This window comes from Sorex araneus, chromosome 5 (assembly GCF_027595985.1).
Source record: "Sorex araneus isolate mSorAra2 chromosome 5, mSorAra2.pri, whole genome shotgun sequence".
In the NCBI taxonomy this organism is placed as follows: Eukaryota; Metazoa; Chordata; class Mammalia; order Eulipotyphla; family Soricidae; genus Sorex; species Sorex araneus.
The window spans coordinates 84,952,353-84,975,690 of NC_073306.1; the positions used below are offsets into that span (position 1 = coordinate 84,952,353).

Sequence of the window (23,338 nt, forward strand, 5' to 3'; positions counted from 1 at the left end):
GCTCTGGCCCTCTCTTTTTTTTTTTTTCTCATGATTTTATTTAGGCACTGTGGCTACTCCTGGTTCTGTACTCCAGGACCACTCCTGGTGGTGCTTGGGAAACCATATGCAGTGGTAGAAAGTGGGTAACTAAGGAAAGGTAAGCACTTAACGCCTGCATTATCTCTCCAGCCCCCTGGGTGGCTTGGGGCCATAGCCTGCGGGGCTGGAATTTCTGGTTCTGTACTCAGGAGTGACCCCTGGTGGTGTTGGAAATCAAACCAGGGTCAGCCAAAGCAGGGGCACATAGGGCAAGGGTATTAACTCCCATTATTATCTCCTCAACAGCCACCCCACTTACAGTTTTCTGTCTTTCTTTTTGGAGGGGCTGGACCGCAGTTGGCAGTGCTCAGGGCTTACTCCTGGATCTGTACTCAGGGATCACTCCTGGCTGTGCCGGGAACCGAGCTCAGGTCTCCGGAGTGGCAGAGCGCCAGTCTTCCCTAATCTCCTCTCTCTGACCCCACACCCTTGGTCCTCTCATGTGAATATTTCTAACGTTATCTTTTTATTTTATGTATGTCTATATTTATTTAATATAGGTTTTGTGTTTTGTTTTTTTCTTCCACATCCAGCTGGGCTCACTTCTGGCTCTGTGCTCAGGGATCACTCCCCGGCACGGCCTGTAGTAATTTCAGAGTGCAGGACCAGGAGGAACCCCTGAGCATCGCTGGGTATGACCCAAAAAACAAAAAGAAAAAGGTATTTACCAGCCCTTCTTTCCTCTTAGAAAATATTTTGCTGTTTCCACGTTGCATTATACGCTGGAGATCTTTCCAGGGAGGGCTTCCTCATCCTTTGTCCTGTGACTCTGTCCCATTGTCCACAGGTACCAGATTTCTTTGACAATTGTCTATAGAAAGAACCTTGGGTTTTTTCCTTCAATGTTCCTATGGTAAATGCATTTCAGAGTGAATCGTATAGTTGACTTCAAATACGTGCAGTTAGAACTACGGGACAATCTTCTGGAAGAAGAATTGTGGGGGTAAAGGGTAAATGTATTTGTAAGCCTGCTGGTGGCCCCCCTCCCTCCTAGGAGCGGGGGTTTGCTTCCCACTGGCACTGTCTGGAAATGCCTGTTCCCTGAAGCCTCAGCAACAGACTGTGTTGCAAACTTTTGGATCTGTGCCAAGCTGATAAATGAGAAAAGCGATCTCAATGTAGTTTTCATTTTCATGTGTCTTCTGTGTGAGATCGAGCATCCTTTTAAAAATTTACAAACCATTTGCATTTCTCTTCTGTGAAATGTTATGTTCTTGGGCTGTTTTTCTATGGGTTATTGGTCTTTCCAGATCACTATTAATTATAACGGAGAGAAGAAGGTTCCTGAAGAAACAAAAAATGGATTGTAGTATGTTACATGGCTCTATTGTAGATGATGATTGCAATTTTATGACACTCTAAATGCTAACTAGGGATGGAACCAAACTTTGGCATTTGACCATACTGGGAAGGTAGAGATAAAGTATGCATCTGTGAATTGTGGGCTGGAAACTGAGAAACTGAGACTTAATACTGTTCCCCCCCACACCTTCCATAAGGAAAAGCCAATAGATAAAGTCTGAAATTGGACAAAAATAATGGAAGAGGGGGCTGGAGCAATAGCACAGCAATAGCCCCACAAAAGGTACGGCTCTCTTGCACACGACTGACCCGGGTTCGATTCCCAGCATCCCATATGGTCCCCTGCGCACTGCCAGGAGTAATTCCTGAGTGCAGAGCCAGGAGTAACCCCTGTGCATTGCTGGATGTGACCCAAAAAAGCTAAACAAATAAATAAATAAAGGAAGGAAGGAAGAAACAGCAACACTAGAAAAATAGGATTATATAGGATTATTGAGAATCTAAAGAGATTGCTGGGGCTGGAGCAATAGCACAGCGAGTAGGGCATTTACCTTGCACGCGGCTGACCCGGGTTCAATTCCCAGCATCCTATATGGTCCCCTGAACACCACTAGGGGTAATTCCTGAGAGCAGAGCCAGGAGTAACCCCTGTGCATCGCTGGGTATGATCCAAAAAGAAAAAAAAGAGAGAAATTCCTACAGGGGTTCAGGAGTCTGCCTTACATGCAGCTGACCCAGCTTCGTTCCCCAGCTCTGCATAGGGTCCCCCGAACCCTGCCAGGACTGATCCCTGAGCACTGTTGGGTGTGGCTCCAAAACAAATAGAGTTGAAAAAGAATATGGGAAGCTATTCAGTTTTCATCAAAGCTATTTAGTCGTCCTTTTTTATGTTTTGCTTTTTTTTGTTGTTGTTGTTTTTTGCCTATGGGCCACACTCAGAGATACTCAGGGATTACTCCTGGCTCTGTGCTCTGCTCCTAGTGGTGCTCAGGGACCATATGGGAGGCTGGAGATCAAACCAGGGTCTGCCCCATGCAAGGTGAGTGCCCTACCCGCTGTACTATCCCTCCAGACCCTGATTTTTGTATTGTTTTGTTTTGATTTGGGGCTGTACCTGGTGGCACTCCAAGCTTACTCTTGGCTCTGTGCTCAGGGATCACTCCTAGTGGAACTCAGAGGAATACACGGGGTGTCGGGTATCTAGCCTGGGTCAGCCATGTGCAAGGCAAGCTCCTTACCTGACCCCCTACTATCTCTCCAGTCCTCTGATTAAAAAAAATAATCTGCACTGGATTATTAAATTATTGTGTAAAACAAAATTCATTATGTACAATTAAAAAGTATAGTAGTGGGGCTGGAGCGATAGCACAGCGGGTAGGGCGTGCCTTGCGCGCGGCCGACCCGGGTTCGAATCCCAGCATCCCATATGGTTCCCTGAGCACTGCCAGGGGTAATTCCTGAGTGCATGAGCCAGGAATGACCCCTGTGCATTGCCAGGTGTGACCCAAAAAGCAAAAAAAAAAAAAGTATAGTAGTAGTAGCACTGTAGTCCCATTGTTCATCGATTTGCTCGAGTGGGCACCAGTAATGTCTCCATTGTGAGACTTGTTGTTACTGTTTTTGGCATATCAATTACTCCACGGGGATCTTGCCAGGCTCTGCGTGTGGGCATGATACTCTCAGTAGCTTGCCGGGCTCTCCAAGAGGGATGGAGAAATTGAACCTGGGTCAGCCTCGTGCAAGGCAAACAAATGTCCTGCCCGCTGAGAGGGGCAAGTTAAGTTTCCCTCCCTGCCCCAAGCAGAGCCCCAGCAGCCAAAAACCTCCAGAACCCAGCTCAGCCATGCAAAAAAAAAAAAAAAATTGGGACTGGGCCTCCTCCACCCAGATCCCTCATTTTCTTTTTTTTTTTTTTTTTTTTGGTTTTTGGGTCACACCCGGCGATGCACAGGGGTTACTCCTGGCTCTTCACTCAGGAATTACCCCTGGCGGTGCTCAGGGGACCATATGGGATGCTGGGATTAGAACCCGGGTCGGCCGCGTGCAAGGCAAACGCCCTACCCGCTGTGCTATCGCTCCAGCCCCCAGATCCCTCATTTTCCAGTAGCTTGGCAGTCACACCTACAAACTGCCCCTGGCACCATGTAATCTCATCAACAGCCAAGATTCAGAGACTATCAAACAAAGCTCCTGGAAGAGAGCTATGCAGAATCTCACATGGCAAGCTACCTGTGGCATATTTGATACTCCAAAAACAGTAACAATAATGGGCCTTATCCCCCTGCCCCTGAATGCAACAGGGATGAATGGAGATGTTACTGGCGCCCGCTTGAGCAAATCGATGAGTAATGGGATGACAGTGATGACAGTGACATAAAATAAAGCCTCCTCCCTTTTCATTTAAGGACTATACCTGGATATTTTATGTTTTATATTTTATGCCAGTTATTGCATTAAGAAGGGGCTGACAGGGATGACTCAAAGGACTGAGCACAGGCTTTGCATGCAGGTGGCCTGGGTTCTACCACTGGCACTGCAGGGGCCCCCCCAAGCATCACTAGGAGGGACCCCAAGAACCAGGCTGAGAGTAGCCTCAGAGCATTGTCTGGTGTGGCTCCCAAACCAAAAAATAAGTGGGACCACAGAGATAGTACAGTGGACAGAGTGCTTGTTTTGCACATACCTGGCCTGGGTTTGATCCTTGGCATGTCATGTGGTCCTGAGCACAGAACCAGGAGCAAGCCCTGAGCACCACCGGATGTGAACCAAAAACAGGAAGTAAATAAATGAATAAATAAAAATGGCTTAAGGGACCCAATTAAATACTTTTTAAAGGGGCTGGAGCAATAGCACAGCGAGTAGGATGCCTTGCACGCGGCCGACCCAACCCGGGTTCGATTCCTAGAATCCCATATGGTCCTTTGAGCACCACCAGGCACCGGTGATTCCTGAGTGCAGAGCCAGGAGTAACCCCTGTGCATTGCCAGGTGTAACCAAAAAAGCAAAACAAAAAAACAAACAAACAAAAATAAATACTTTTTTTAAAATAAGGGGTTAAGGGGTTAATAAGATTGGGAGCGCTCCAGAGGGCTGGCACAGTAGGTAGGTGCTTGCCTTGCCGACGTTGACTCCAGTTCAATCCCTGTCACCACACAGCACCCTAGGTGCCAAGCACTTCCAGGAGTGACGCCTGAGCATAAAGCCAGGAGTTAGCCCTGAACAACACCAGGTATGACTCCAAAAAAACACAACTTTTGTTTTGTTTTGTTTTGGGGCCGCCTCTGGCAGGCTTAGGGAACCATCTAGGGTGCCAGGGATCAAACCAGGCTGGCTGCATTCAAGGCAAACGCCCAACCTTCTCTACCATCTCTCCAATTCATTCTTTTTGTTTGGCAGTTGTTTTGTTTTGGCTTTTGGTTTGTTATGGTTTGGGGGCCACACCTGGAGATGCTCAGAGGTTACTCCTGGCTCTGACTCAGGAATTACTCCTGGCAGTGCTCAGGGGACCATAGGGTATTCTGGAGATCAAATCTGGGTAGGCATACACAAAAGAATCTCGGAACCGAGTAGCTCGCTGCAGAGATGCCTCCAGACTTTGCACCAGGCCACTTTCACCAGGCTATCCCAGAGGGAGCAGGCACTGTCCCTCTGCCTGCCCCCTAGGAATCTTGGCGGCCTTCATCTTCCAGAAACCAATAGAAGCCGGGTATGCGGGAGCAATAATGGCAAAAGCCAGGCGTCACGGGATAGGGGATGAGCTGGTCCCTCTCATCCCCCCACCCCGATGGGACCCTGAGATGATGCCCACGAACTGCCCCCAGGTACTACTTAAGATCCTTAAGGACCATGATCTCTCCAGACCCTCATCATCATTATCATCATCATCCCATTGATCGTCGAATTTCTCAAGCGGTCTCAGTAACGTCTCCATTCGTACTAGCCCTGAGATTTTATTTATTATTATTATTATTATTATTATTTTGGTTTTTGGGTCACACCCGGCGATGCACAGGGGTTACTCCTGGCTCATGTACTCAGGAATTACCCCTGGTGGTGCTCAGGGGACCATATGGGATGCTGGGATTAGAACCCGGGTCGGCCGCGTGCAAGGCAAATGCCCTACCCACTGTGCTATCGCTCCAGCCCCAGCCCTGAGATGTTAGAAGCCTCTCCTTACTTTCCAGACCCTAATTATCTAAAATTTTGAAATTCCAGGAGCGCTAAATTGTTTGGTATTGCCTTCTCAGTAGGTTTGAGTGGTGGCGGGAAAATTCTAAATAATAATGGTGGGACTGGTGTCAAAATATTGAATGTAATGAAAGTAGAGAGAGAGTATTGTGGAACTCGTCTTCCACACAGGTGGGGATGGGGATGGCGAAGATACTGAGGATTTTGGTGGTGGAAAACGTGCACTGGTGGAGGGATGGGTGTTTGATCATTGTATGACCGAAACTCAAACATGAAAGCTTTGTAACTGTATCTCACGGTGATTCGATAAATAAATAAATAAATAAATAAATAAATCTGTGTGGGCCATGTGCAAGCCAAGCACCATACTCGTACTATCTCTCAGGCCCCAAACATTGCTTTGTTTGTTTGTTTTTGTTTGGGGGCCACATCCAGCAGTGCTCAGGGATGATTCTTGGCTCTGCTCTCAGTGATCACAGGGATCACTCCTAGTGTGCTTGGGAACCCTGAGAGGTGCTGAGTCGACCACGTGCAAGGCAAGTGCCTTACCCACTGTGCTATCGCTCTGGCTCCTCTCCAGCTCTTTCTATTTTTGATAAAAATGATAAAGCCACACATCCAATAAGGCCAACTAACCCTAAGCACAAGAAATATGAAGAGGGCAGGGAAAGGTACAAGGTAAGGGGTGTGAGGCTAGAGGGATGGTTCAGCGGGTGAGGCGCTTGCTTTGCATATGCCTGGCCTGAGTTTGATCCCTGGCACCACTCAGAGGTTCCCTGAATACCACAAAGAATGGTCTCTAAGCTTGGAGCCAGGAGTAAGCCATGGGCCACGCCACCCTCCAGAAATAAAAGCAGCATAATCTGCCTTAGTCACGGCTGACCCTGAGAGATGAGAGACAAAGAGAAAACCTAAGGAGCAACCAGAGGGAAGAGCACTTTGTGTTCAGAGGGAGGAGAGAGGCAGACTCTCGTCAAAACTCTGCGAACCAGACCAGCTTAGGACCGTCTTCAAAGCCCCGAAAGATAAAAGTGGTCAACCTGGAGTTCAGTGGAGATACCTTTCAAAATGAAGATGAAGTGAAGATACGTTCAGACACTCGAATGCAGGAGGAATTCATCACTGGCCGACCTGCATCAGAAGTCATTTTAAAATTCTTTCAAGCAGAAGAAAAATGATACCAGATGGAAATCTCCGTCCGCGCAGAGGAACAAAGAGGAATGGTAAATTGTGGGTAAATAGAAAAGGCCTTTTCTGCCTTTCAATTTTGCTTTTTAGGGTTGAGCAACAGTACAGTGAGTAGGGTGCTTGCCTTGCACCCAATACCCCCAATACCTGGTATGGTCCCCGGGGCCTGCCTGGAGTAAGCCTGAGCGCAGAGTCAACAGGAAGCCCTGAGCATCGCCTGATGCAGCCCAAAGACAAAAATGAATAAAAATAAATTTTTCCAATGAGTATTAGGGGCTGGGGAGATGGCTCAAACAGCTGAGTGCATGTGCTCCATGCTGGAAGTACCCAGAGAGACCCCCAAGCACAAAGGTAACCCCTGAGCACTGGCAGGTGTCACCCCCAAATAAAAAAAAAATCATTTTGTTTTCTATTCTAGAGGACCATGAATGTCGGTTACAGCTTCCAAAGAGAAAAGGGAAAAGGGGAGAGATGCAGACGGATGGCAGGGGCCACAGGTGGTGCCCCTGCAGCAAACAGCAAAGCTGGTCCCTCAGCCCAGAGGGGGCCGCCCAGTCTCCTGGAGCTGACACTGTAAGGACAGTCAGAGCTTCCTCCCCTGACACCTTCTGGCAGCAAATCCAGCCTATTTTTAACTCAGGCCTCGGCTTAAGTGCTTCTGGCTGCAAGAGAACCTGCAGCCTCTGAGCCCCCAGTGGCCACAGTCTCCCTGGCTTCCTGGCTCTCCCTGGTAATGAAGGTGCCTAGTCCACCTCACCTGGACTCCCATGGCCCGTCCCAGAGAGGTTTAATCAATCCCTTTGGTGGGGTAAGATGCTCCTGCGTGAGGAGCAAACGCGCGCGTGGCCTGTAGGGGGCGCCGTGGGACCGCGGAGGGCAGGGTGGGGCCGGGGGCCGGGGCTCGCGCGCGGGGCGGGGATGCTTGCACAAAGGCGCACTGTGCCGAGAGGGCGCGCTCGGCGGCCAGGAGGAATGTTTCTGTGGCTGCTTATGCTGTGAAACATAAACAGACAGCCCGGGCCCTCGGGGGCACACCGCCCCCTCTGCCTGGCCGTCGTCCCCGCGTGGCCTCCTGGCCCACACCCACGCCCAGGCAGGCAGTGCGCCAATCGTCCCTCAAGCCTCTCCGTCTCCCAGAGCCGTCCCACGTGCCTCCCAGACTCGGCCAATGGCCCTTTGATTCTGGGTTGCGTGGCGAGGCCCGGTGGCTGGCCCTGGAAGAGTAAGGAATAGTCCTGAGGTTCCTTGGGGGTCTGGCTTGGGGATCCTGGACGGCATCCGTGTTTCAACGTCAGGGGACAGAGGAGCACTGAGGATCTCCTCCACGCCAGGGCTGACACCTGGCAGTGCGGGTGCGCAGAGAGGCAGAGGTGAGGCCCTAAGAGAGGCGGCTCGAGCTCTGCCACGCTGCTGACTCGGTTCCATGTCCAGGACCGCATAGGACCCACCGAGCCCCTCTCCCCCCACCCCCGGAAGTGACTCCTGAGCTCAGAGTCAGGACTAAGCCTTGCGCACCATCGCTGTGGCTCAAAGCTCAAAAGTAGCGACAAAGGGGCAGGAGCAATAGTACAGCAGGGAAGGCATTTGCCTTGCTCGCAGTCAAGCTGGGTTCAATCCCCGGCATCCCATATGATCCCTGAGCACCACCAGGAGTACTTCCTGAGTTCAGAGCCAGGAGTAATCCCTGAGCATCTCGGGGTGTGACCTAAAAAGCCGAAAAACAAAAACAAACAAATAAAAGCAACAAAAGCACATAGAGGTAGAGGTGAGGACAAAATGGGGTGGGAGTGGGGTGAGAGGAAGGGCGACAGTACAGAGGGTAGGGCGGGTTAGGGCGCTTTCCTTGCACACCACCTGTCCTGGGCCTGGTTCCTGGCATCCTATATGGTCCCCCGAGCACTGCCAGGGGTAATTCCTGAATACAGAGCCAGGAGTAAACCCTGAGCATTGCAGGGTGTGGCCCAAAACCCCAAACAAAGAAATAAACAAATTAAACCCCAAGGGGCTGGGAAGGCTCTGTTCAGGCTTTGCTGTTCTCCTGACCCACTCAGGATCTGGCGATGCACCCGTACAGAGGGGTGTCTCTCCCAGATGCAGTTCCATCCCTCATCCCAAGGTGTGGGCATCCCTCACCTTGGGTGGGGGCCGGGAGTGGGACAGGAGGAGGTGACAAACGTCTGCCCAAGTCTGTGTCCATGCAGAAGTAGGCCAGGCATCGCCTCTCCCGGGCTCGTGTGTCTGGGGACACCCTGGGCTTTCTCAGGATTGTTCTTGGGTCCAATATGCTTGGTTTTTTTCTTCTTTTTTTCTTTTTTTTGGGGGGGTCACACCTGGCGATGCTCAGGGGTTACTCCTGGCTCATACACTCAGAAACTACTCCTGGCGATGCTCGGGGGACCATATGGGATGCTGGAAATCGAACCTGGGTCGGCCGCATGCAAGGCAAACACCCTACCCGCTGGAGCAATAGCTGCCCGCCACATCACTGCTTTCTGGACTGCAGACTGGGCCCCCAGGGGCTGGCCTGCCGCTTTTGAAAGGTGTTTCAGTAGTGGGGACCCTCTGCTGGTCTGTGGTGGAAGCCAGCCCAAGAATGTCCCGCCCCACAGGGCTCATGGGGGCTGTGTACGCGTGTGTCTTGGCGGCCCTGGCAGTGTGGGACACACCCACCCGGATGTGCGTGGAAGGAGCGTGCCACAAGCCAGATGGGCGTGCTGGGGCCTGTTGGACCCACCTGCCTGAGCCAGGCCTATTCCCCCCAGCCTCCGTCCATGGCACTGTGGAAACCCCGCCTTTCTTCCGGAGGCTTCTTCAGGAGTCACCCCTCCCAGACTTGGTGATCTTACACAACTGGGGGTGATGGGCCAAGGCACAGTTGCATGCGCTGAGTGTCCTCGGGTCTGGACCAGCCCATGGGGGCAGCCAAGGACCCCAGGCCACTTGAACTGAGTCCTCCCAGATCCCAGGCTGGTCTGTCCAGCCTTTTATGGCCAGACTTGGTGGCTGCCCTGTAATTACTGGGAGCCAGACGCTGTAGGGAAAGCCAGAAGTTTGGCACTGACCCTGGGGGCGGGGGGGGGGTGCCACACCTGCCCCGTCAGGCGGGGCCCAGACAGAGGCCCATCTCCCCTCCGAACTCCTGCTCTGGCTGGTCCCAGACGCTGGACAGGCCTTGGACAACCCTTCTCCCCTGTGCCCGTCTGTCCTCTGGCTTTTGTGTCCCTTCCACTTCCTGAGTCTGTTGGACCAGCCCTTGCCCCGGACACTTTACCCCGATCCATGCTCCTGGTCCTAACTCATGCCCTCCCATTCAGTCCATGTCACTGCTCTGTACAGCCTGTGTGGCCCATCCCTGTGCCCCAAGCCTTGCTCATGCCCACAGTTTGTCAGCTGGACAGACCAAGTGAGGCTCGGGGCTGAGTGGATAGAGTTCACATCCTCCCCCAAAACTTTACATGTAGACCTGAAGGAGGGAGAATGGGAAGGAAGGAGGAATTCTGGAACAGGGGTTGGAGAACGGGAGGGCCCAGACTGGGACCCCCTTCAGCACAGCACCCTGCTCCCCTCAAGGGCCCACATCCAGGGCACAAGGATTCCAGCTCTGCAGGATTGCCAATGGCCACCCAGGCCCACACAGGCCCAAGGAATAGTCCACCCACTGGGCAAGGCGCCCCCATCCATGCGGGTTGATCACACGGTTATTTTCACCCTGAGGGGGCAGGGAAGGGATGGTCCTCAGGAGGGTTCCACTTCACTGTGTCCTGGGGCCTCCCCCGAGAGGGTCCCCTGGGAATTCCAGCATGGACAGTTGTGCCCTTTTTAGCGACATCTGTGCAAATAGGGAGGAGTGAGACCTCGCTCAAGGGCTCAGGCTGGGGGTGCCCACACAGCTCCCCAAGCCCTGCGTCCCTCGTCCCCCAACCTCTGCCTCATGCAGGAAGTCCCAGACAGCTGGACCCCAGCTGCTGGCATGGGGAGGAGGGGTCTGAGCCTGCTGCTGGCCTTCACTCTCCCACTCAGGTCTGGCTCTGTCCCTCAAGGAGGGTTTGCTGCTGTTGACATGGGGAGCTGTGCACAGGTGTACACACACACACACACACACACACACACACACACACACACACACACACACACACACACCATGGTGCACTGGGTCTGCAAGCCTTTCACCGTGGTGTATGCACATGTGCTTTTGGGGGCAGGGGCTGAATTCTGCTTCCCGGTGGCAGGGCTGACACCCTCCTGTTGCCACACCGGTTGCAATGCAGCTGGAAGTCCCTCAAGGAGGGTTCCCAGAGGATGCCCTCCGCCCCAGTAAACACGCACACCTGTCCCTGGGGATTGAGCGCTCATGTGCACAGCTGGAGTATGGAGTCAGTACTGAGGACTCATGCCTCCTTGCTACCTACCACCTCTTGTCTGTCCCTAGGGCCACTGGGGCCACCTCCTCACTGCCCTTGACCAGAGACCCCTTGGGGCCACAAGGGAAAGGTCCCTGGTCTCCTGAGAGTGCTGAGCCCTCATCCCCTGATCTGGACATGTCTTGGCAGAGTGGGATTTCAGACAGGACCCCAGCTCCTCAGAATCCCCAGAGAAATGAAAAGGTGTCTTTGGGGGGGTGAGTCATTCTCTTTCCTCACAGCTGTTGAATCTTGCTGTGCAGGGGCTCCCAAGTGGTGATCAGGAGGGGGACCAGGGACCCTTTTGGTGACCTGAGACCAACTGGGTCAGTGGTCCAGTATGTGGGCCTGAGGATGCACCAGGACACCCGGTGATGCTGGGAGGGGGTCAGAGGAAGTGCCGGGGACTAAAATCGAGTTGGCTGTGTGCAAAGCATGTGCCTGGACCCCTTGCTATCTCTCTGGCCCCGGGTAGTGGTTTAAGAGTTTCCTTCAGGGGCCTGGTGAGATCATGCAGTCGGTAAGGTGCTTGTCTTACACACAGCTAACCTGGGTTTGGTGCCCAACACCACGGGTGGCCCCCTGAGCCCCGCCAGAGATGATCTCTGAGCAGAGAGCCAGGAGTAAGCACTGAGCACCATTAGATGTGACCCCAAAATCCCTCCCAAAGTTCTATTTTAAAAGAGATTCAAAAGAAGAGAGAGAGAGAGTCTTCACAACCAGAGTGGGTAGGATGCTTGCCTTGCACACGGCCGACCCAGGTTCAATCCCCAGCATCCTCTATGGTAACTTGAGCACCGCCAGGAGCAACCCCTGAGCATTTCCAGGTGTGAAGCGCCCCACTCCCTTCAACAAAAGAGGTTCTTTAGTTTCCTGGAGAATCACTACATGACTCAAAACAGAGGGGTGCTCCTTAGACACCTCACTGCATCTCCTAGCACCTCATTTTCTCCAGTTCAAAGAAACCTTGAGACCAAACTTTGTTTTTTGTCTTTTGCTTTTTTGGGCAATACCCAAAAAAGTGCTCAGGGATTACTTCTGGCTCTGCACTTAAGTGCTACTCGTGGTGAGAGGCCGAGGATCAAACTAGGATTGACTCATGCAAGGTCAGTGCCTTACCTGCTGTGCTATCACTCTGGCCCCTGGAGACTAACTTTATTTATTTATATTTTTTTGCTTTTTGGGTCACACTTGGCAATGCATAGGGGTTATTACTCCTGGTTCTGCACTCAGGAATTACCCCCTGGCGGTGCTCAGGGGACCATATGGGATGCTGGGAATCAAACCCGGGTAGGCCGCGTGCAAGGCAAACACCCTACCCACTGTGCTATTTTTCCAGCCCCGAGACCAACTTTTAACTTCCAAAAGCATATTCCTCTTTGTCAGAAGAGAAATAACCATGCCGAGGAGCATTTATTTCTTATATATCATATGAAGTTCTGTTACCATGAAGAAATTATTTCAGTCTTTGCATTTCTATTTATTTATGGGTGGGTGGGATTTGGGACCACACCCAGGAATGCAGCGGGGCTATTCCTGGCTCTGTGCTCAGAGGTGTCCCTGGTGTTTCCTTGGGGAATTGCATGAACCTCATGCAGTGCTAAGGACTGAACCAAGGCCAGCTGCATTGCAAGGACAGTGCCCTAAAACCCTGTACCATCTCTCAGGCTCTATGGAACGATTGTTTCCTTCATTAAAAACAAATGGGAGGGATGGGACAGAGTGATAGTACAGCGAGCAGGGCGCTTGTTTGCCTTGCATGTGGCCGACTGGGTTCCTTCCCAGCACCCTATACGGTCCTCTGAGCTTGCCAGGAGTGATCCCTGAGTGCAGACCCAGCAGTAAGTCCTGAGCACCACTAAAGCAAAAAAGCGTGGCAAAAAAAAAAGAAAAAAGATTCAGGAGCCAAAGCCATAGTACAGCGGGGAGGGCACTGACCTTACTGTGGCCAACCAGTTTTGATCCCCAGGACCCCATTTGATCCCCCAGGGGGCTGGAGCGATAGCACAGCGGGGAGGGCGTTTGCCTTGCATGTGGCTGACCTGGGTTCAATCCCCGGCATCCCATATGTTCCCCCAGCACTGCCAGGGGTAATTCCTGAGTGCAGAGCCAGGAGTAACCCCTGTGCATCGCCGGGTGTGACCCAAAAAGTCAAAAAGAAAAAAACATTTGGTCCTCCAAGGCTGCTGAGAGTCACCCCTGAGTGCAGAGCCAGGAGTAAGCCCTGAGCACTGCTGATTGTGGCCCCCCACAAAGAGCAGAAAAAAATGGAGGGAGGGAGGGATGGATAGTATAGCAGGATAGCAGGCAGAGTGCTTGACTTGCAAGCAGCCGGCCTGGGTTCACTTCCTGGCACCCCATGTGATCTCCCAAGCACGGCCAAGAATGGGTCCTGAGCACAGAGCCAGGAGTAAGCTCTAAGCGCTGCGGGGTGTGGCCCAAAACCCAAAAAGAATTGAGGGGAGCTGTGGCATACCCCGGCCCTCCACTTCTCCTCCCTTTGCTCTCCCCCAACTCCCCCTTCCATTCTTCCCTCCCCCGGCCCCTTCTGTCTCCACTCTCTATTCCCCATGTTTTATGAGCAGCACAGAGGGACAAGGCCTGGCCCCTGCCACCAAGGGTTGGCTCTCTCCTGCAGTCCCCAGGAGAGACACTCACCAAGGACTCCCCCCTGCCCCAGTGCCAATTAGTGAAGTTCCCTGGGACCAAGTGGCAAGGGTACAGGGCAAGGCCATGTGGATAAGGCCCTGTCCCTGGGGGCAGGGGTGAGGGAAGATGAGCCCGCTGTCCCTCTCCACACCGCATCACAGCCCAGCTGCGTGGCTCTGACCTGGTCCAGCCCACAGGAGGGGTCTTCCCTCTCCTGCCCCTGCAGGGTGCTGGAGGCCTGGACCCCCACCCCCACCTCCTCACCAAACCAGGAAACACTCAGTCTTTCTGCCAAGACATCACAATGAAAAAAAGTTACAAAGGACTATAAAGGAAAGCAATTATATTGAAACACGTTATCAAAACATTTACATTGGGAGGTATAGCAATATATATATATGTTTATTAACACATTAAAAACAATGAAGGTCTAACAACTACTGTCTGGATATTTTGAAAGAGCTTCAGGGTCCTAATGCAGGCTGAAACATCTGTGATTTCTGCCCCTTACAAAGCCACAAGCGCCTTCCGCTACTGAGGCATCTTGCCTAGGTACATCAAAGAAGGTTCAATCTCAGGGACAGGCAAGTGAAAATCAAGACATGACTTTTCTCTTAACTAGGTTCACACCCCACTACAACCCACAGACTCCTGTCCAGGACGTCCCTCAGGAATCAGGCGGGGCAGCCAAGGAGCCCTCTGCCACTCCTCTCCCCCGCCTCAGGAGAGACTATCACATCCAAACCACCTAAAAGTGCAAAGGGTGTTGAGCCGTGGCTTGGGCCCCAGAGTCCCCTCCCCGGCCAGCCTGTGACCTGTGGGTTTAGAGAAGGTTGCCGGCCCCTCGAAATCACACACACTCGGTTATTTTTATCTTCAGTTTATTTTTTTAGACTAAGAGCAGAGTATGAAAGTCACAGCCAAAGCACTTGAAAAAGGCCCAGGAGGATGGGCGGGGCCACGTGGGGCGGGGCCACGTGGGTGGGGCCAGGGCCTGGCCTGGGGTCCCGGCTGGGGGCTGGGGGGCTGGGGGCAGGGAGGGGCGTCGTTGTCTCACGGTCTCCAAAAGTGTCTGTGCGTTGCATAGGTCCTGTCTTCACAGAAGACAAAAGAGGGGCCAGCGGGTCCCCCAGAGGGGGGCCTAGCCTGGTGGGGACGGGTCTGAAGCTGGGTGGGGAAGTCGGACTGTCGGGGGTGGGGCGGAGGAGGAGGGGTTCTGTCTGTCTGTACATTATATATAGAGAGATATAGAGTCTGTACATGCCTGCCTGGCGCCCAGTGCCCACCCCTTGTCACCCTTATCCACTGCCCGCCCCTCAGGGGGGTCTACTTGTAAACGTGGGTTCAGTCCAAACCACAACCCTGGGGGTATGAGTGGGGGGAGGAGGACGTGCTTATTGCTGTAAACCGGGGGAGGGGGCTGCGGTCGGGCCACCCCCTCGCCCATCTAGTCCCCTCCCCAGCTCTGCCCCTGGAGAGTGATGGGGTGCCTTGCACACTTGGCCATGCCCAGCTCGCGGGCACATGGGTCTCCTGGCAGGACAGGGGTCAGAGGAAGGTACCAGGGGCCAGGGAGACCTGAGCACTGCCCTTTGCGCCCCGTGTTTGGTACCAGACATTCCCAGAGCCACAAGGCCACCTGGGACCAAGGCTGTCCCTGTGCTTGGTCCGCGGCTGAGCCCTACGGGGAGAGGGCGGGGGAGCACAGATGTGTGGTGCAGACCCCACTTCCAGTCATCGGTGGAGGGGTCCAGGCCCCGCCGTCAGGGAGGGTTCCATGGAGAGACCCTACCCCATCTCTCCCCGCCAAGGGGGGCAGAGCTAGGAGGCCAAGAGCGTCATAAGGAAGAAGGCGATGCCCACCGCCAGGGGCAAATGTTCCCGCTTGGGGCTGGTCCCGCTGATGCTCTTCTCCAGCTTGGGCACCTGGGGGTTTTCTCCCTCAAAGTCTTCTGTGGACAAATGAATAAACAGACTGGTGAGGGCTGGACCGCGTGCCAGAGCGGGGCAGGCAGGCAGCGGAGGGAAGCAGCGGTGGAGCAGGGGTGGGGGTGGGGGGGACGTGGCCACCCACGGGGGGTCGGGGAGATCCGTGGTCCCAGGGAAGACATGCGAGGTGAGCAGGCACCGGGGAGGGGGCTGCGGTTCCAGCAGTGGCCACCAGAGGGCGCTGCGCAGACTCACCCAGCACGTTGATCTTCACATTGGGGCCCATGGTGAACTGGGGGAGAGTGGGGACCGGCTTCTCCCCGGAGTGCGATGCTGCGGGGTGGGGTGCGGGTGGGGAGAGAGGAGGGGAGAGTCAGGGCCGGGATCCCCTCCCTCCTGCTATAGCTGGGGAGCTAGTCCCCCTCACCTGTGCCCTCCGCCCCCATCCCCAGGAAGCCAGGGGGAGGCCCAAAGCGGGGGAGGAGGGGGAGCCAAGGAGGGGCGCGCAGCTAGCAGGGGCGGGTACTCACTGGAGGCGCAGCAGACGAACACTTTCATCCTCAGACACTTCCAGTGCAGGTTGTGGGTGGGCGTGGCTGGGGAGAAGACGGGGCTGAGTCGCTTTCTCCCAACTTCCACCCCGCGCCCTCAGAAACTCTCCAGCGCACCTCTGCAAGCGCCCCCCGCCCCCGACCCATTTGCTCCCATAGGGAGGCCCCTGACCTGGCCCCCTCCCGCTCTCTGGACAGTGGCCGCGCCAGCTTCGCCCTGGGCCTACAAGCCCTCTTAGGAGCAACCCCTCTTAGGAGCTCCACTGCGGACCCTCCCCCAAGAATGCAACTTTGCCCCCAACGCCCTTCTTTGAGCCCGGAGTCCGAGGCCTCAGGCTCGCAGGGCTGGAGGGCTGCTGACTGCACCCCCGGCCCCCGCCCCCCCGGGGGCCCGCCCACTCACAGATGTAGTAGTACTCGTGGCCGGCGTGGAACTCGTAGCCCAGCGAGAAGGCGCTGTAGCGCTGGAACTTCTCCGAGAACTTGATGGGGCTGTGGGGGGCGTGCGGTCGGTTGCATTCCCAGCGCTTGAAGCCCTGGCTGGCGTTGCAGGTGCGGTAGCCGGCGCGGCTGACCATGTACAGCACGTACTGCTCCGCCCCGCCGCCCGGGCCCGGGCCCGCCCCGGGGCCCACCCCCGAGCTGTTGTAGTGCGGGCAGTAAATATCCAGGTAGTCGTTCACGTTCACCTGCACCGTGTAGCCCTCTCGCCGCAGGCTGCGATGGGAGAGTGGAGGACGGGGTGGGTGGAGAGGAAGCGGATCAGAGGCGAGAAACCCCAAAGCCAGCCGCTTCCCGCCCCCCCGCTCCGCAGTCCTCCCCCAGGGTCCTCGGAGCCTCCCCGAGTCTCGGTCCCCCGGCGGCTCCCCGGGGCCCTAGCGCCGCCAGAGCCGCGCGCGCCTTCCCGGCCCACGCCGGCCCGCGCCTTCTCCCGGCGGCCGGCAGAGGGCAGCAGCGGCGCGGGGAGCCCGGCGGCCTCCGAAGGAAAAGAGGCGGAGGAGAAGGGTGGAGGAAAGCGGGGAACGTGCGCTTCGGTTACCACAGAAACGGCGCAGGCCCCTGCGACTCCCAGACCCGGGCCCGGATTTCCTCCGTCCATCCCCCATAATCCAGCGGCGGGGAGGCGGGATGGCAGGCTTTCGAGCGCGGGGTGAGGCTGGGAGGTCTCCCGCACGCCCCCCAGGTCAGGCGCCGGGACCTGCCCGCACACACGCGTGCACCGAGGCTTCATGCACACACATGCACAAGTTCCGCGGCACACACAAATATGTCCACCGCCCACACGCAGGCGGCGCGCGCAGAGCTCGGCGGGATGCGTGCAGGACTCGCGTGCAAGTGTGGGTTGATCCCGGGGAGCTCGAGCTTCCCCCCGGCCCGCGCGCGCACCGGTCTCCAGGGTCCCCGTGTGCCCCGGACCCCCATCCCGAGGCCACGGTCACTCAGGTCCCCGAGGGGAGGGACTCGAAACCAAGGCTCCCCGCACCAGGCCGAGCTGCCGCGACTCTCCGCACCTCCCTCCTCTACCTGGGCACCCCGACCCGGAGGCAGAGCGGTGGGCACCGGGCCCAGACAAGATGGCTGTACCTGCGCTCCCCACATCCTGCTCTGGGCCGAGCAGAGGCGGGGACCCCAGGAGTCGCCCCCTACCCGGCCAGTCCGCATCCCAGTGCGGGTCGCCAAAGCCTCCGAGGCGCTGCCCAGGGGGCTGCGGGAAACTCAAAGGCTGGGCCGGGCTTCCCTCACTTCCGGGGGGAGGCGCAGAGGTAGGCGAGTCAAGCGGTGGGCGCAGGAAGGTATGGGGGAACCTGGCAAGATGTCAGACCACTGGGGTCCCCCGCTCCTGGGAACTCCCTGAGGGGAGGGACTGGCTCCTGGGTCGCTTGGCACCTCCGGCTTCCACAAACAGTAATTAGATCCATTAGGGAAAGAGGCTTGGCGGCTCTGTGCAGGGTGGGGCCTGGGGGTCTCTCCTCCCTCCCGCAGCCCCCTCCCCAGGGACTCCCCTCCAAGTTGATGCGACGCGGGCAGGCGTGGGGCGCCGGTGCGAGTGGCCACCCCAGAATAGGGACCGCCTCTGAATCATCATCGGGACGCCAGCGGCCCCACTTGGTTCCCACGGGAGCGATGGGTCACTGGGCGCCGCCCGGGCCCTGGCGCTCAGGTGGGCAGGAGTCTCGGCCTGGGGCACCGGGAGCGGGAAAACGAGTTCCACTGGCTCCCAGCCGCCTCCCCACGTTTTTGGCCTCCTCATCCCCAAGCCCAATGTGGGCTGGTGATCCTCCCCTACAGGCATGGGGAGGGGGCCACGCGGAGCAGCCTCACATCCAACACTGGGGCCTCAGTCCTCCAACAGAGACGCACCCGGTGTCCAGCCCACTCCCCAGGGGTGCCTCCCTGGGGCGCTAACCACTCCTCCCTTCCTCACACCCCATTCCAGCAGGGATTAAGTCCGAGTCGGAGCTATTCCTCCCCGCGCCTCCGTTTCCTTTAGGAGGTGGGGGCCTCGCTTCCAGAAAAGTGGCAGGGTGACCCCAGTGAGAGATGCCGCGCTTACTGTTCCCGGGGACTGGTGTCAGTGACAGCCCCCGAGAGCCGTCCCCAGGCTAGGCGCGGGGGAGAAGGGCCCCTGATGGAGTGGCCGTACCCACAGCGGAAGATGGGGCGGGGGGGGGCGTAAGGGCCAGGTGCCAGGCATCTGCGGCCACAGCTCCCGAGAGAGCGGAGGTGTCGGCCTGACTGGGGCACTTTAATTGAATCTGTCATGCTCCCAGCCCAGGTAGTGGAGAGGGCGGGGCCGCGGGCAGGGGCGCAGCAGGGACCCGCCTCCCCGGCCCCACCCCCCCAGTCCGGGACCACACCCCCACGGGCCGGGCCCCTTCAAACGCTGCCCACTCTCCTTCAGCACCGGATCCCCGAGGTGGCGGACGCTCGCTGGAAGGCGCGTACCGACCCGCGCCACTTAGAGCGGGTGCCCCCTCACCTCCTCGTCTCGGCTCTCGAAGCTCTCAAGCCCCCGGGGTGATTCCCGACCCCAGTCTTTCACACCTGCAGCGCCCCGCCTTGCCCGAGCCGGAGGGGGCTGGTGGGTGGGAGGCGGGGGATCGGGGAAGGAGCAAAGCTCTCCCCCAGGGGCAATTAGGGGCAGGTAAACAGGGTGTCTAACTAGACCTGGGAGCTGGGGAGGGTTCCCGAGGGGGCCTAAACTTGTAAGATCCCCGCCCCCGGCCCGAGACGCCGGGGTGAGGAGCTAAGGAGGTGAGAGGTGGGGAGAGGGGTCCCACTGGGCCGCGGCCCCTGTCCCCCGCCTTGAGCCCCGACGCTGGAGTTGGTCGCCGGAGCCGGAGAGGCCGCGCCACGTGTGCGCAGCGTGGGGTCTGCGCACCCAGGCCGGGGGCGGCGGGGTGGGGGGGCACCTCTCGGGAAGGCGTGTGCACGCCGACACCCCCGCAGCCCCGCGGGCACCCTCCGCGCCCCGCCACCCCGGGCCCGCGTCGGGTGGGGGAGATTCCTCACGCCCCACCTCCGCGCCCCTCCTCCTTGCGACAGCGGCGGCAGCGAAGGTTTATTGATCTGCAGCGGCGGAGACGAGCGAGAGACCCGCCGAAAGCGAGACACACACCCAGAAGGGGGATGCGGGGGGGCCGGTTCGCGAGACGGGCAAGGGAGTGGGACCCAGCGAAAGAATGTTGGGTGGGAGGATGTCCCGACGCCAGAGAGGACGAGAGAACAGAGCCACGGAGCCGTGGATACCGATCCAGAGGCGCACAAGCAGCAGGCGCGGAGACGCAGGGGGAGAGTAGGGGCAGAAGTGGGGTGCAGGGCAGACTGGCGACAAGGCGAAACAGCAAGACCGACCCAGAGGGGACGTAGTAGAACCTCAATAAGTATCTGCCGAATGAATGGATGAACGTGTGAATGAAGAGCCACGGAAACCGTGCAGAGACGCAGAGACTGGGAGGGAGACAGTGAGCCCCAGGCTTCTGGAGACAGGGGCGACCCCAACACCCTGGCTCAGCTCTGCAAAGAAAGCACCCGCCCGGGGCACGCATTTGCTCCCGGGTCGGTCCTCACCCCAACCCCGCCTAGCAGCCCCCAATTCAGCTCCGATTCAAGGGACCCCTCCTCGACCTCACCTTCTCTAGTGTCTCTCCTATAGTGTCCCCCCGCCCCCGTCCTCAGCTTTTAGATCAGGTTGAGAACAGGTCTCACGCCTAGTCTCGGGGCCTAAACGGAGGGGGGGGGCAGGTATGTCAAAGGGGGCAGTCGCACGTGTCCCAGCAGTGCCCTCCCACGTGACCCCAGGAGGCGGGGTCGCAAGACCCTCTCCACGTGACCCAAGGGGCAAAGACCCTCGGCACGTGACTGGGGGCCGGTGGGAGCCGGGAGGCCGGCTCACGTGACCGGGAGGAGGGGGCGCGGGAGCCTGTGGCTCGGCGGGGCCCCGCCCCCAGCTCCCCGGCCCTCTCCACTCCCGGCTCCGGAGCACGTCGCTCTCACGATTTATGGGGCCGCGGCTGCCGCAGTGAGGGAGCCGGGGAGCCCGGGCGCAGCGGCAACAAAGGCCGAGGAAGCGAGGTGGGGGCGGCGGCGGCCTCCCGGCCCGGGGCGCACCCCCTCCCACCTCTGCTGGCCCAGACCTGCGGGGGCGCAGGGAGGACGCAACCGAGGCGCCCGGCCCCCGGGCTCCCGCACCCCCTTCCCTAAGCTTTCACCTGCGCCCAGGTGTGTGCGGGGGAGGGGAACCCGATCCACAGCACACCCCCTCACCCAAGGCCATTCCCGCATCACCTGGCTTCCCCTGAGAACGCCGGGGTGCCCCCGAGGGCGGGGGCTGGGGGGACCCAGGGCCCCTCACCTGCTGGCGTTCCACTCCCCGCCAGACTCAGCGGGGCGGGGGGGGGCGGACGTGTGAGTCTGGGGGAGGGGGACGAGCTTGATGGAGCTGGCGAGGCAGCCCCCGTCGCCCCCCGGAGTTCTCCGAGTCCCGCTCCGGGGGGGAGGGGCCGCCTCCCCACCCCCGAGGTTTCCATGGGAAGAGAGAGGGGGGCGTCGTTGGCTCATCCCCACCCCCCGTCTGACACTCCGGGTGCGAGCAGGGAGAGACGGGGGTGGGGGGGAGGCGCGGAGCCCCAAACAACAAAGAGCGGAGCGGCGAGCGGCAGCCCCTCCCCCGGGAGGTTGGGGGTCGCGGCCGCCGGCCCTCTGGGCCCCCTCCCCTGGGGCCTCGCCACGGACTCCCGAGTCGCCCTCCGAGGCGGGGAGCCAGAGGCGACGCCGCCGCCGCCGCCAGGGCAGGTGTGACAGTGACCCCCGCGTCCCTGGGGATCTCCCGGCGAGCGCGCGCACAGACAGACACACAGACACACAGACGCACGGAGGCGGCCGGGGGAAGCACAGCGCGGCTCGGCGGGAGGAGAGGACAAGGGCAGCGGGGACCGGGCGCGGGAGGAGCCGGCCTGCAGCCGGGACCGCACGGCCCCGCCGACACCCGCCCAGCCCGCCGCGGCGCCGCCGGCACCCGGCCCCGGCGGCCGGCCACGCGGCGGCCACCGCAGCCCCCTCCCCGACCCGCCGCCCTCGCCCCCCCAGACGGTCGCCGACGCAGACACACAAGTCACACACTCAGACACACGCCCGCTGACAGCGCGCACGCCCGCTCACACGGCGCCCGCCGCCGGCACCCCCGCCCCGCGCCCCCCGATCCGGTGCCCCAGCTCGGTCGCTGCGCCCACTCGGGGCAGCGACCCCCGAGCCTCGGCTCGCAGGAGGCGCCGGGTCGGATTTCCCGTTCGGCCGTGGACCCCACTTTGGAGAACAGGAGACTTGCACAGAATCCCTGGAAACCCTCAGGGCCGAAAACAGGTCATGCCTGGGCCCCCCAAGTGCGGCGGCCTAGCCCCGGCACACGGTACTCCGAAGCCCCAGTCTGGCGACGGGGGAGGAGATGGGGGGAGTAGGGGTACGCTATTCCAGAGGCGGATGTGGAGGAAAGCCAAGGTGGGGTGGGGTGTCCCCGAGCTGCCTCCTCCGCACGGCCCGAGCCCTCCTTACTCTACCTCAACGGCCCCTTCCAGACGGCCCCCCGAGTTTCACAGACGCCCACAGCCGGGGTCCCCCCTCTCCCTTGCCTCCCCGCCCCCAGCCGCGCTCCCCCAGGACTCCCCAGGCCGCCGGCTCCCCGGCCCCGGACTCACTGCTGGTTGGAGCTATTCCAGTACACCGCATGTCGGTTCCCCAGCGCCCCCCCGGGCCCCTGGGCCAGCAGCGGCAGCAGCGGCACGGGCACGAGCAGCAGCAGCAGCAGCAGCGGAGCCGCCGCCATCCCCGGAGCCGCCGCCGCCGCCGCCCCCCGACTGAGCCCCGCGCTCCCGGCTTCTCGCGTCCCAGCTCCCCGCCGCCACCGCCGCCGCCGGCCCCCAGCCGTAGGCCACGCCCCCGGCCCTCCCTCCGCCCTCCCGGGCGCGCCCCCGAAGCCCCGCCCCGGGCGCGCTCCCGCCAGGCCCCGCCCCGCTCGGCGGCGCGTGGGAGGTGGGGGGGCGCGCGCCTTGTCCCCCCCCCTCCTCACACACACACACCCCGAGGAACAGGCGGAGCGTTCCTCGCCTGCCTCGCCCTTCTAGGTTTAATTTGCTCCTTCCAGTGCTGGGCCTCCTGCACCCCAGGTTTGGAGTTCCCTGGAGATGGATCTGAGAGGCCCAGCCCAAGCTCTCCGTGTAGGTGGGCACCCTCCTCTCCGGGTTGGCGTGAAGGAGTCTGGCATTCAATGGGGGGAGGTCCCCGAGATCTTAAGTAGAACTGGAGCCCCCTCCTTTCTGAACGTCTGGCCTCTTGCCCCTTTCCTCTTGGGCAGGTGGGTTCTGGGGTGGGTGGGGGAGGGCAGCGGGCAGCACACAGTGGTTGACAGCATCCACCACAGTCCTACCCCACAGCCTGCTACTGGTTTGGGTTTTTTGCTTGTTTGTTTGTGGGCCACCCCTGGCAGTGCTCCTGCTACTGGTTCTGAGTTCAAGGATCACTCCTGAAGGAGTTCTGGGCACCCAGATGGTGCCG

General features: G+C 58.7%; 1 protein-coding gene across 2 annotated transcripts; it reads right to left on the minus strand.

Annotated features, from left to right (window-relative positions):
* Positions 1-14,180: 14,180 nt before the first annotated feature.
* Positions 14,181-22,716, minus strand: EFNA3 (ephrin A3). Of its 2 annotated transcripts, XM_055140426.1 has the most exons (5): positions 22,483-22,716; positions 16,692-17,005; positions 16,268-16,333; positions 15,993-16,070; positions 14,184-15,760 (listed from the first exon to the last, which is right to left on the minus strand). In XM_055140426.1, exons 1-5 carry the CDS (start codon positions 22,608-22,610, stop codon positions 15,630-15,632), a joined length of 717 nt encoding a protein of 238 aa, XP_054996401.1. In that variant the 5' UTR covers positions 22,611-22,716; the 3' UTR covers positions 14,184-15,629. The 2 variants fall into 2 exon arrangements, with proteins under 2 accessions (XP_054996402.1, XP_054996401.1); XM_055140427.1 differs by lacking the exon at positions 15,993-16,070 and having other exon boundaries at positions 14,181-15,760.
* Positions 22,717-23,338: the final 622 nt, after the last annotated feature.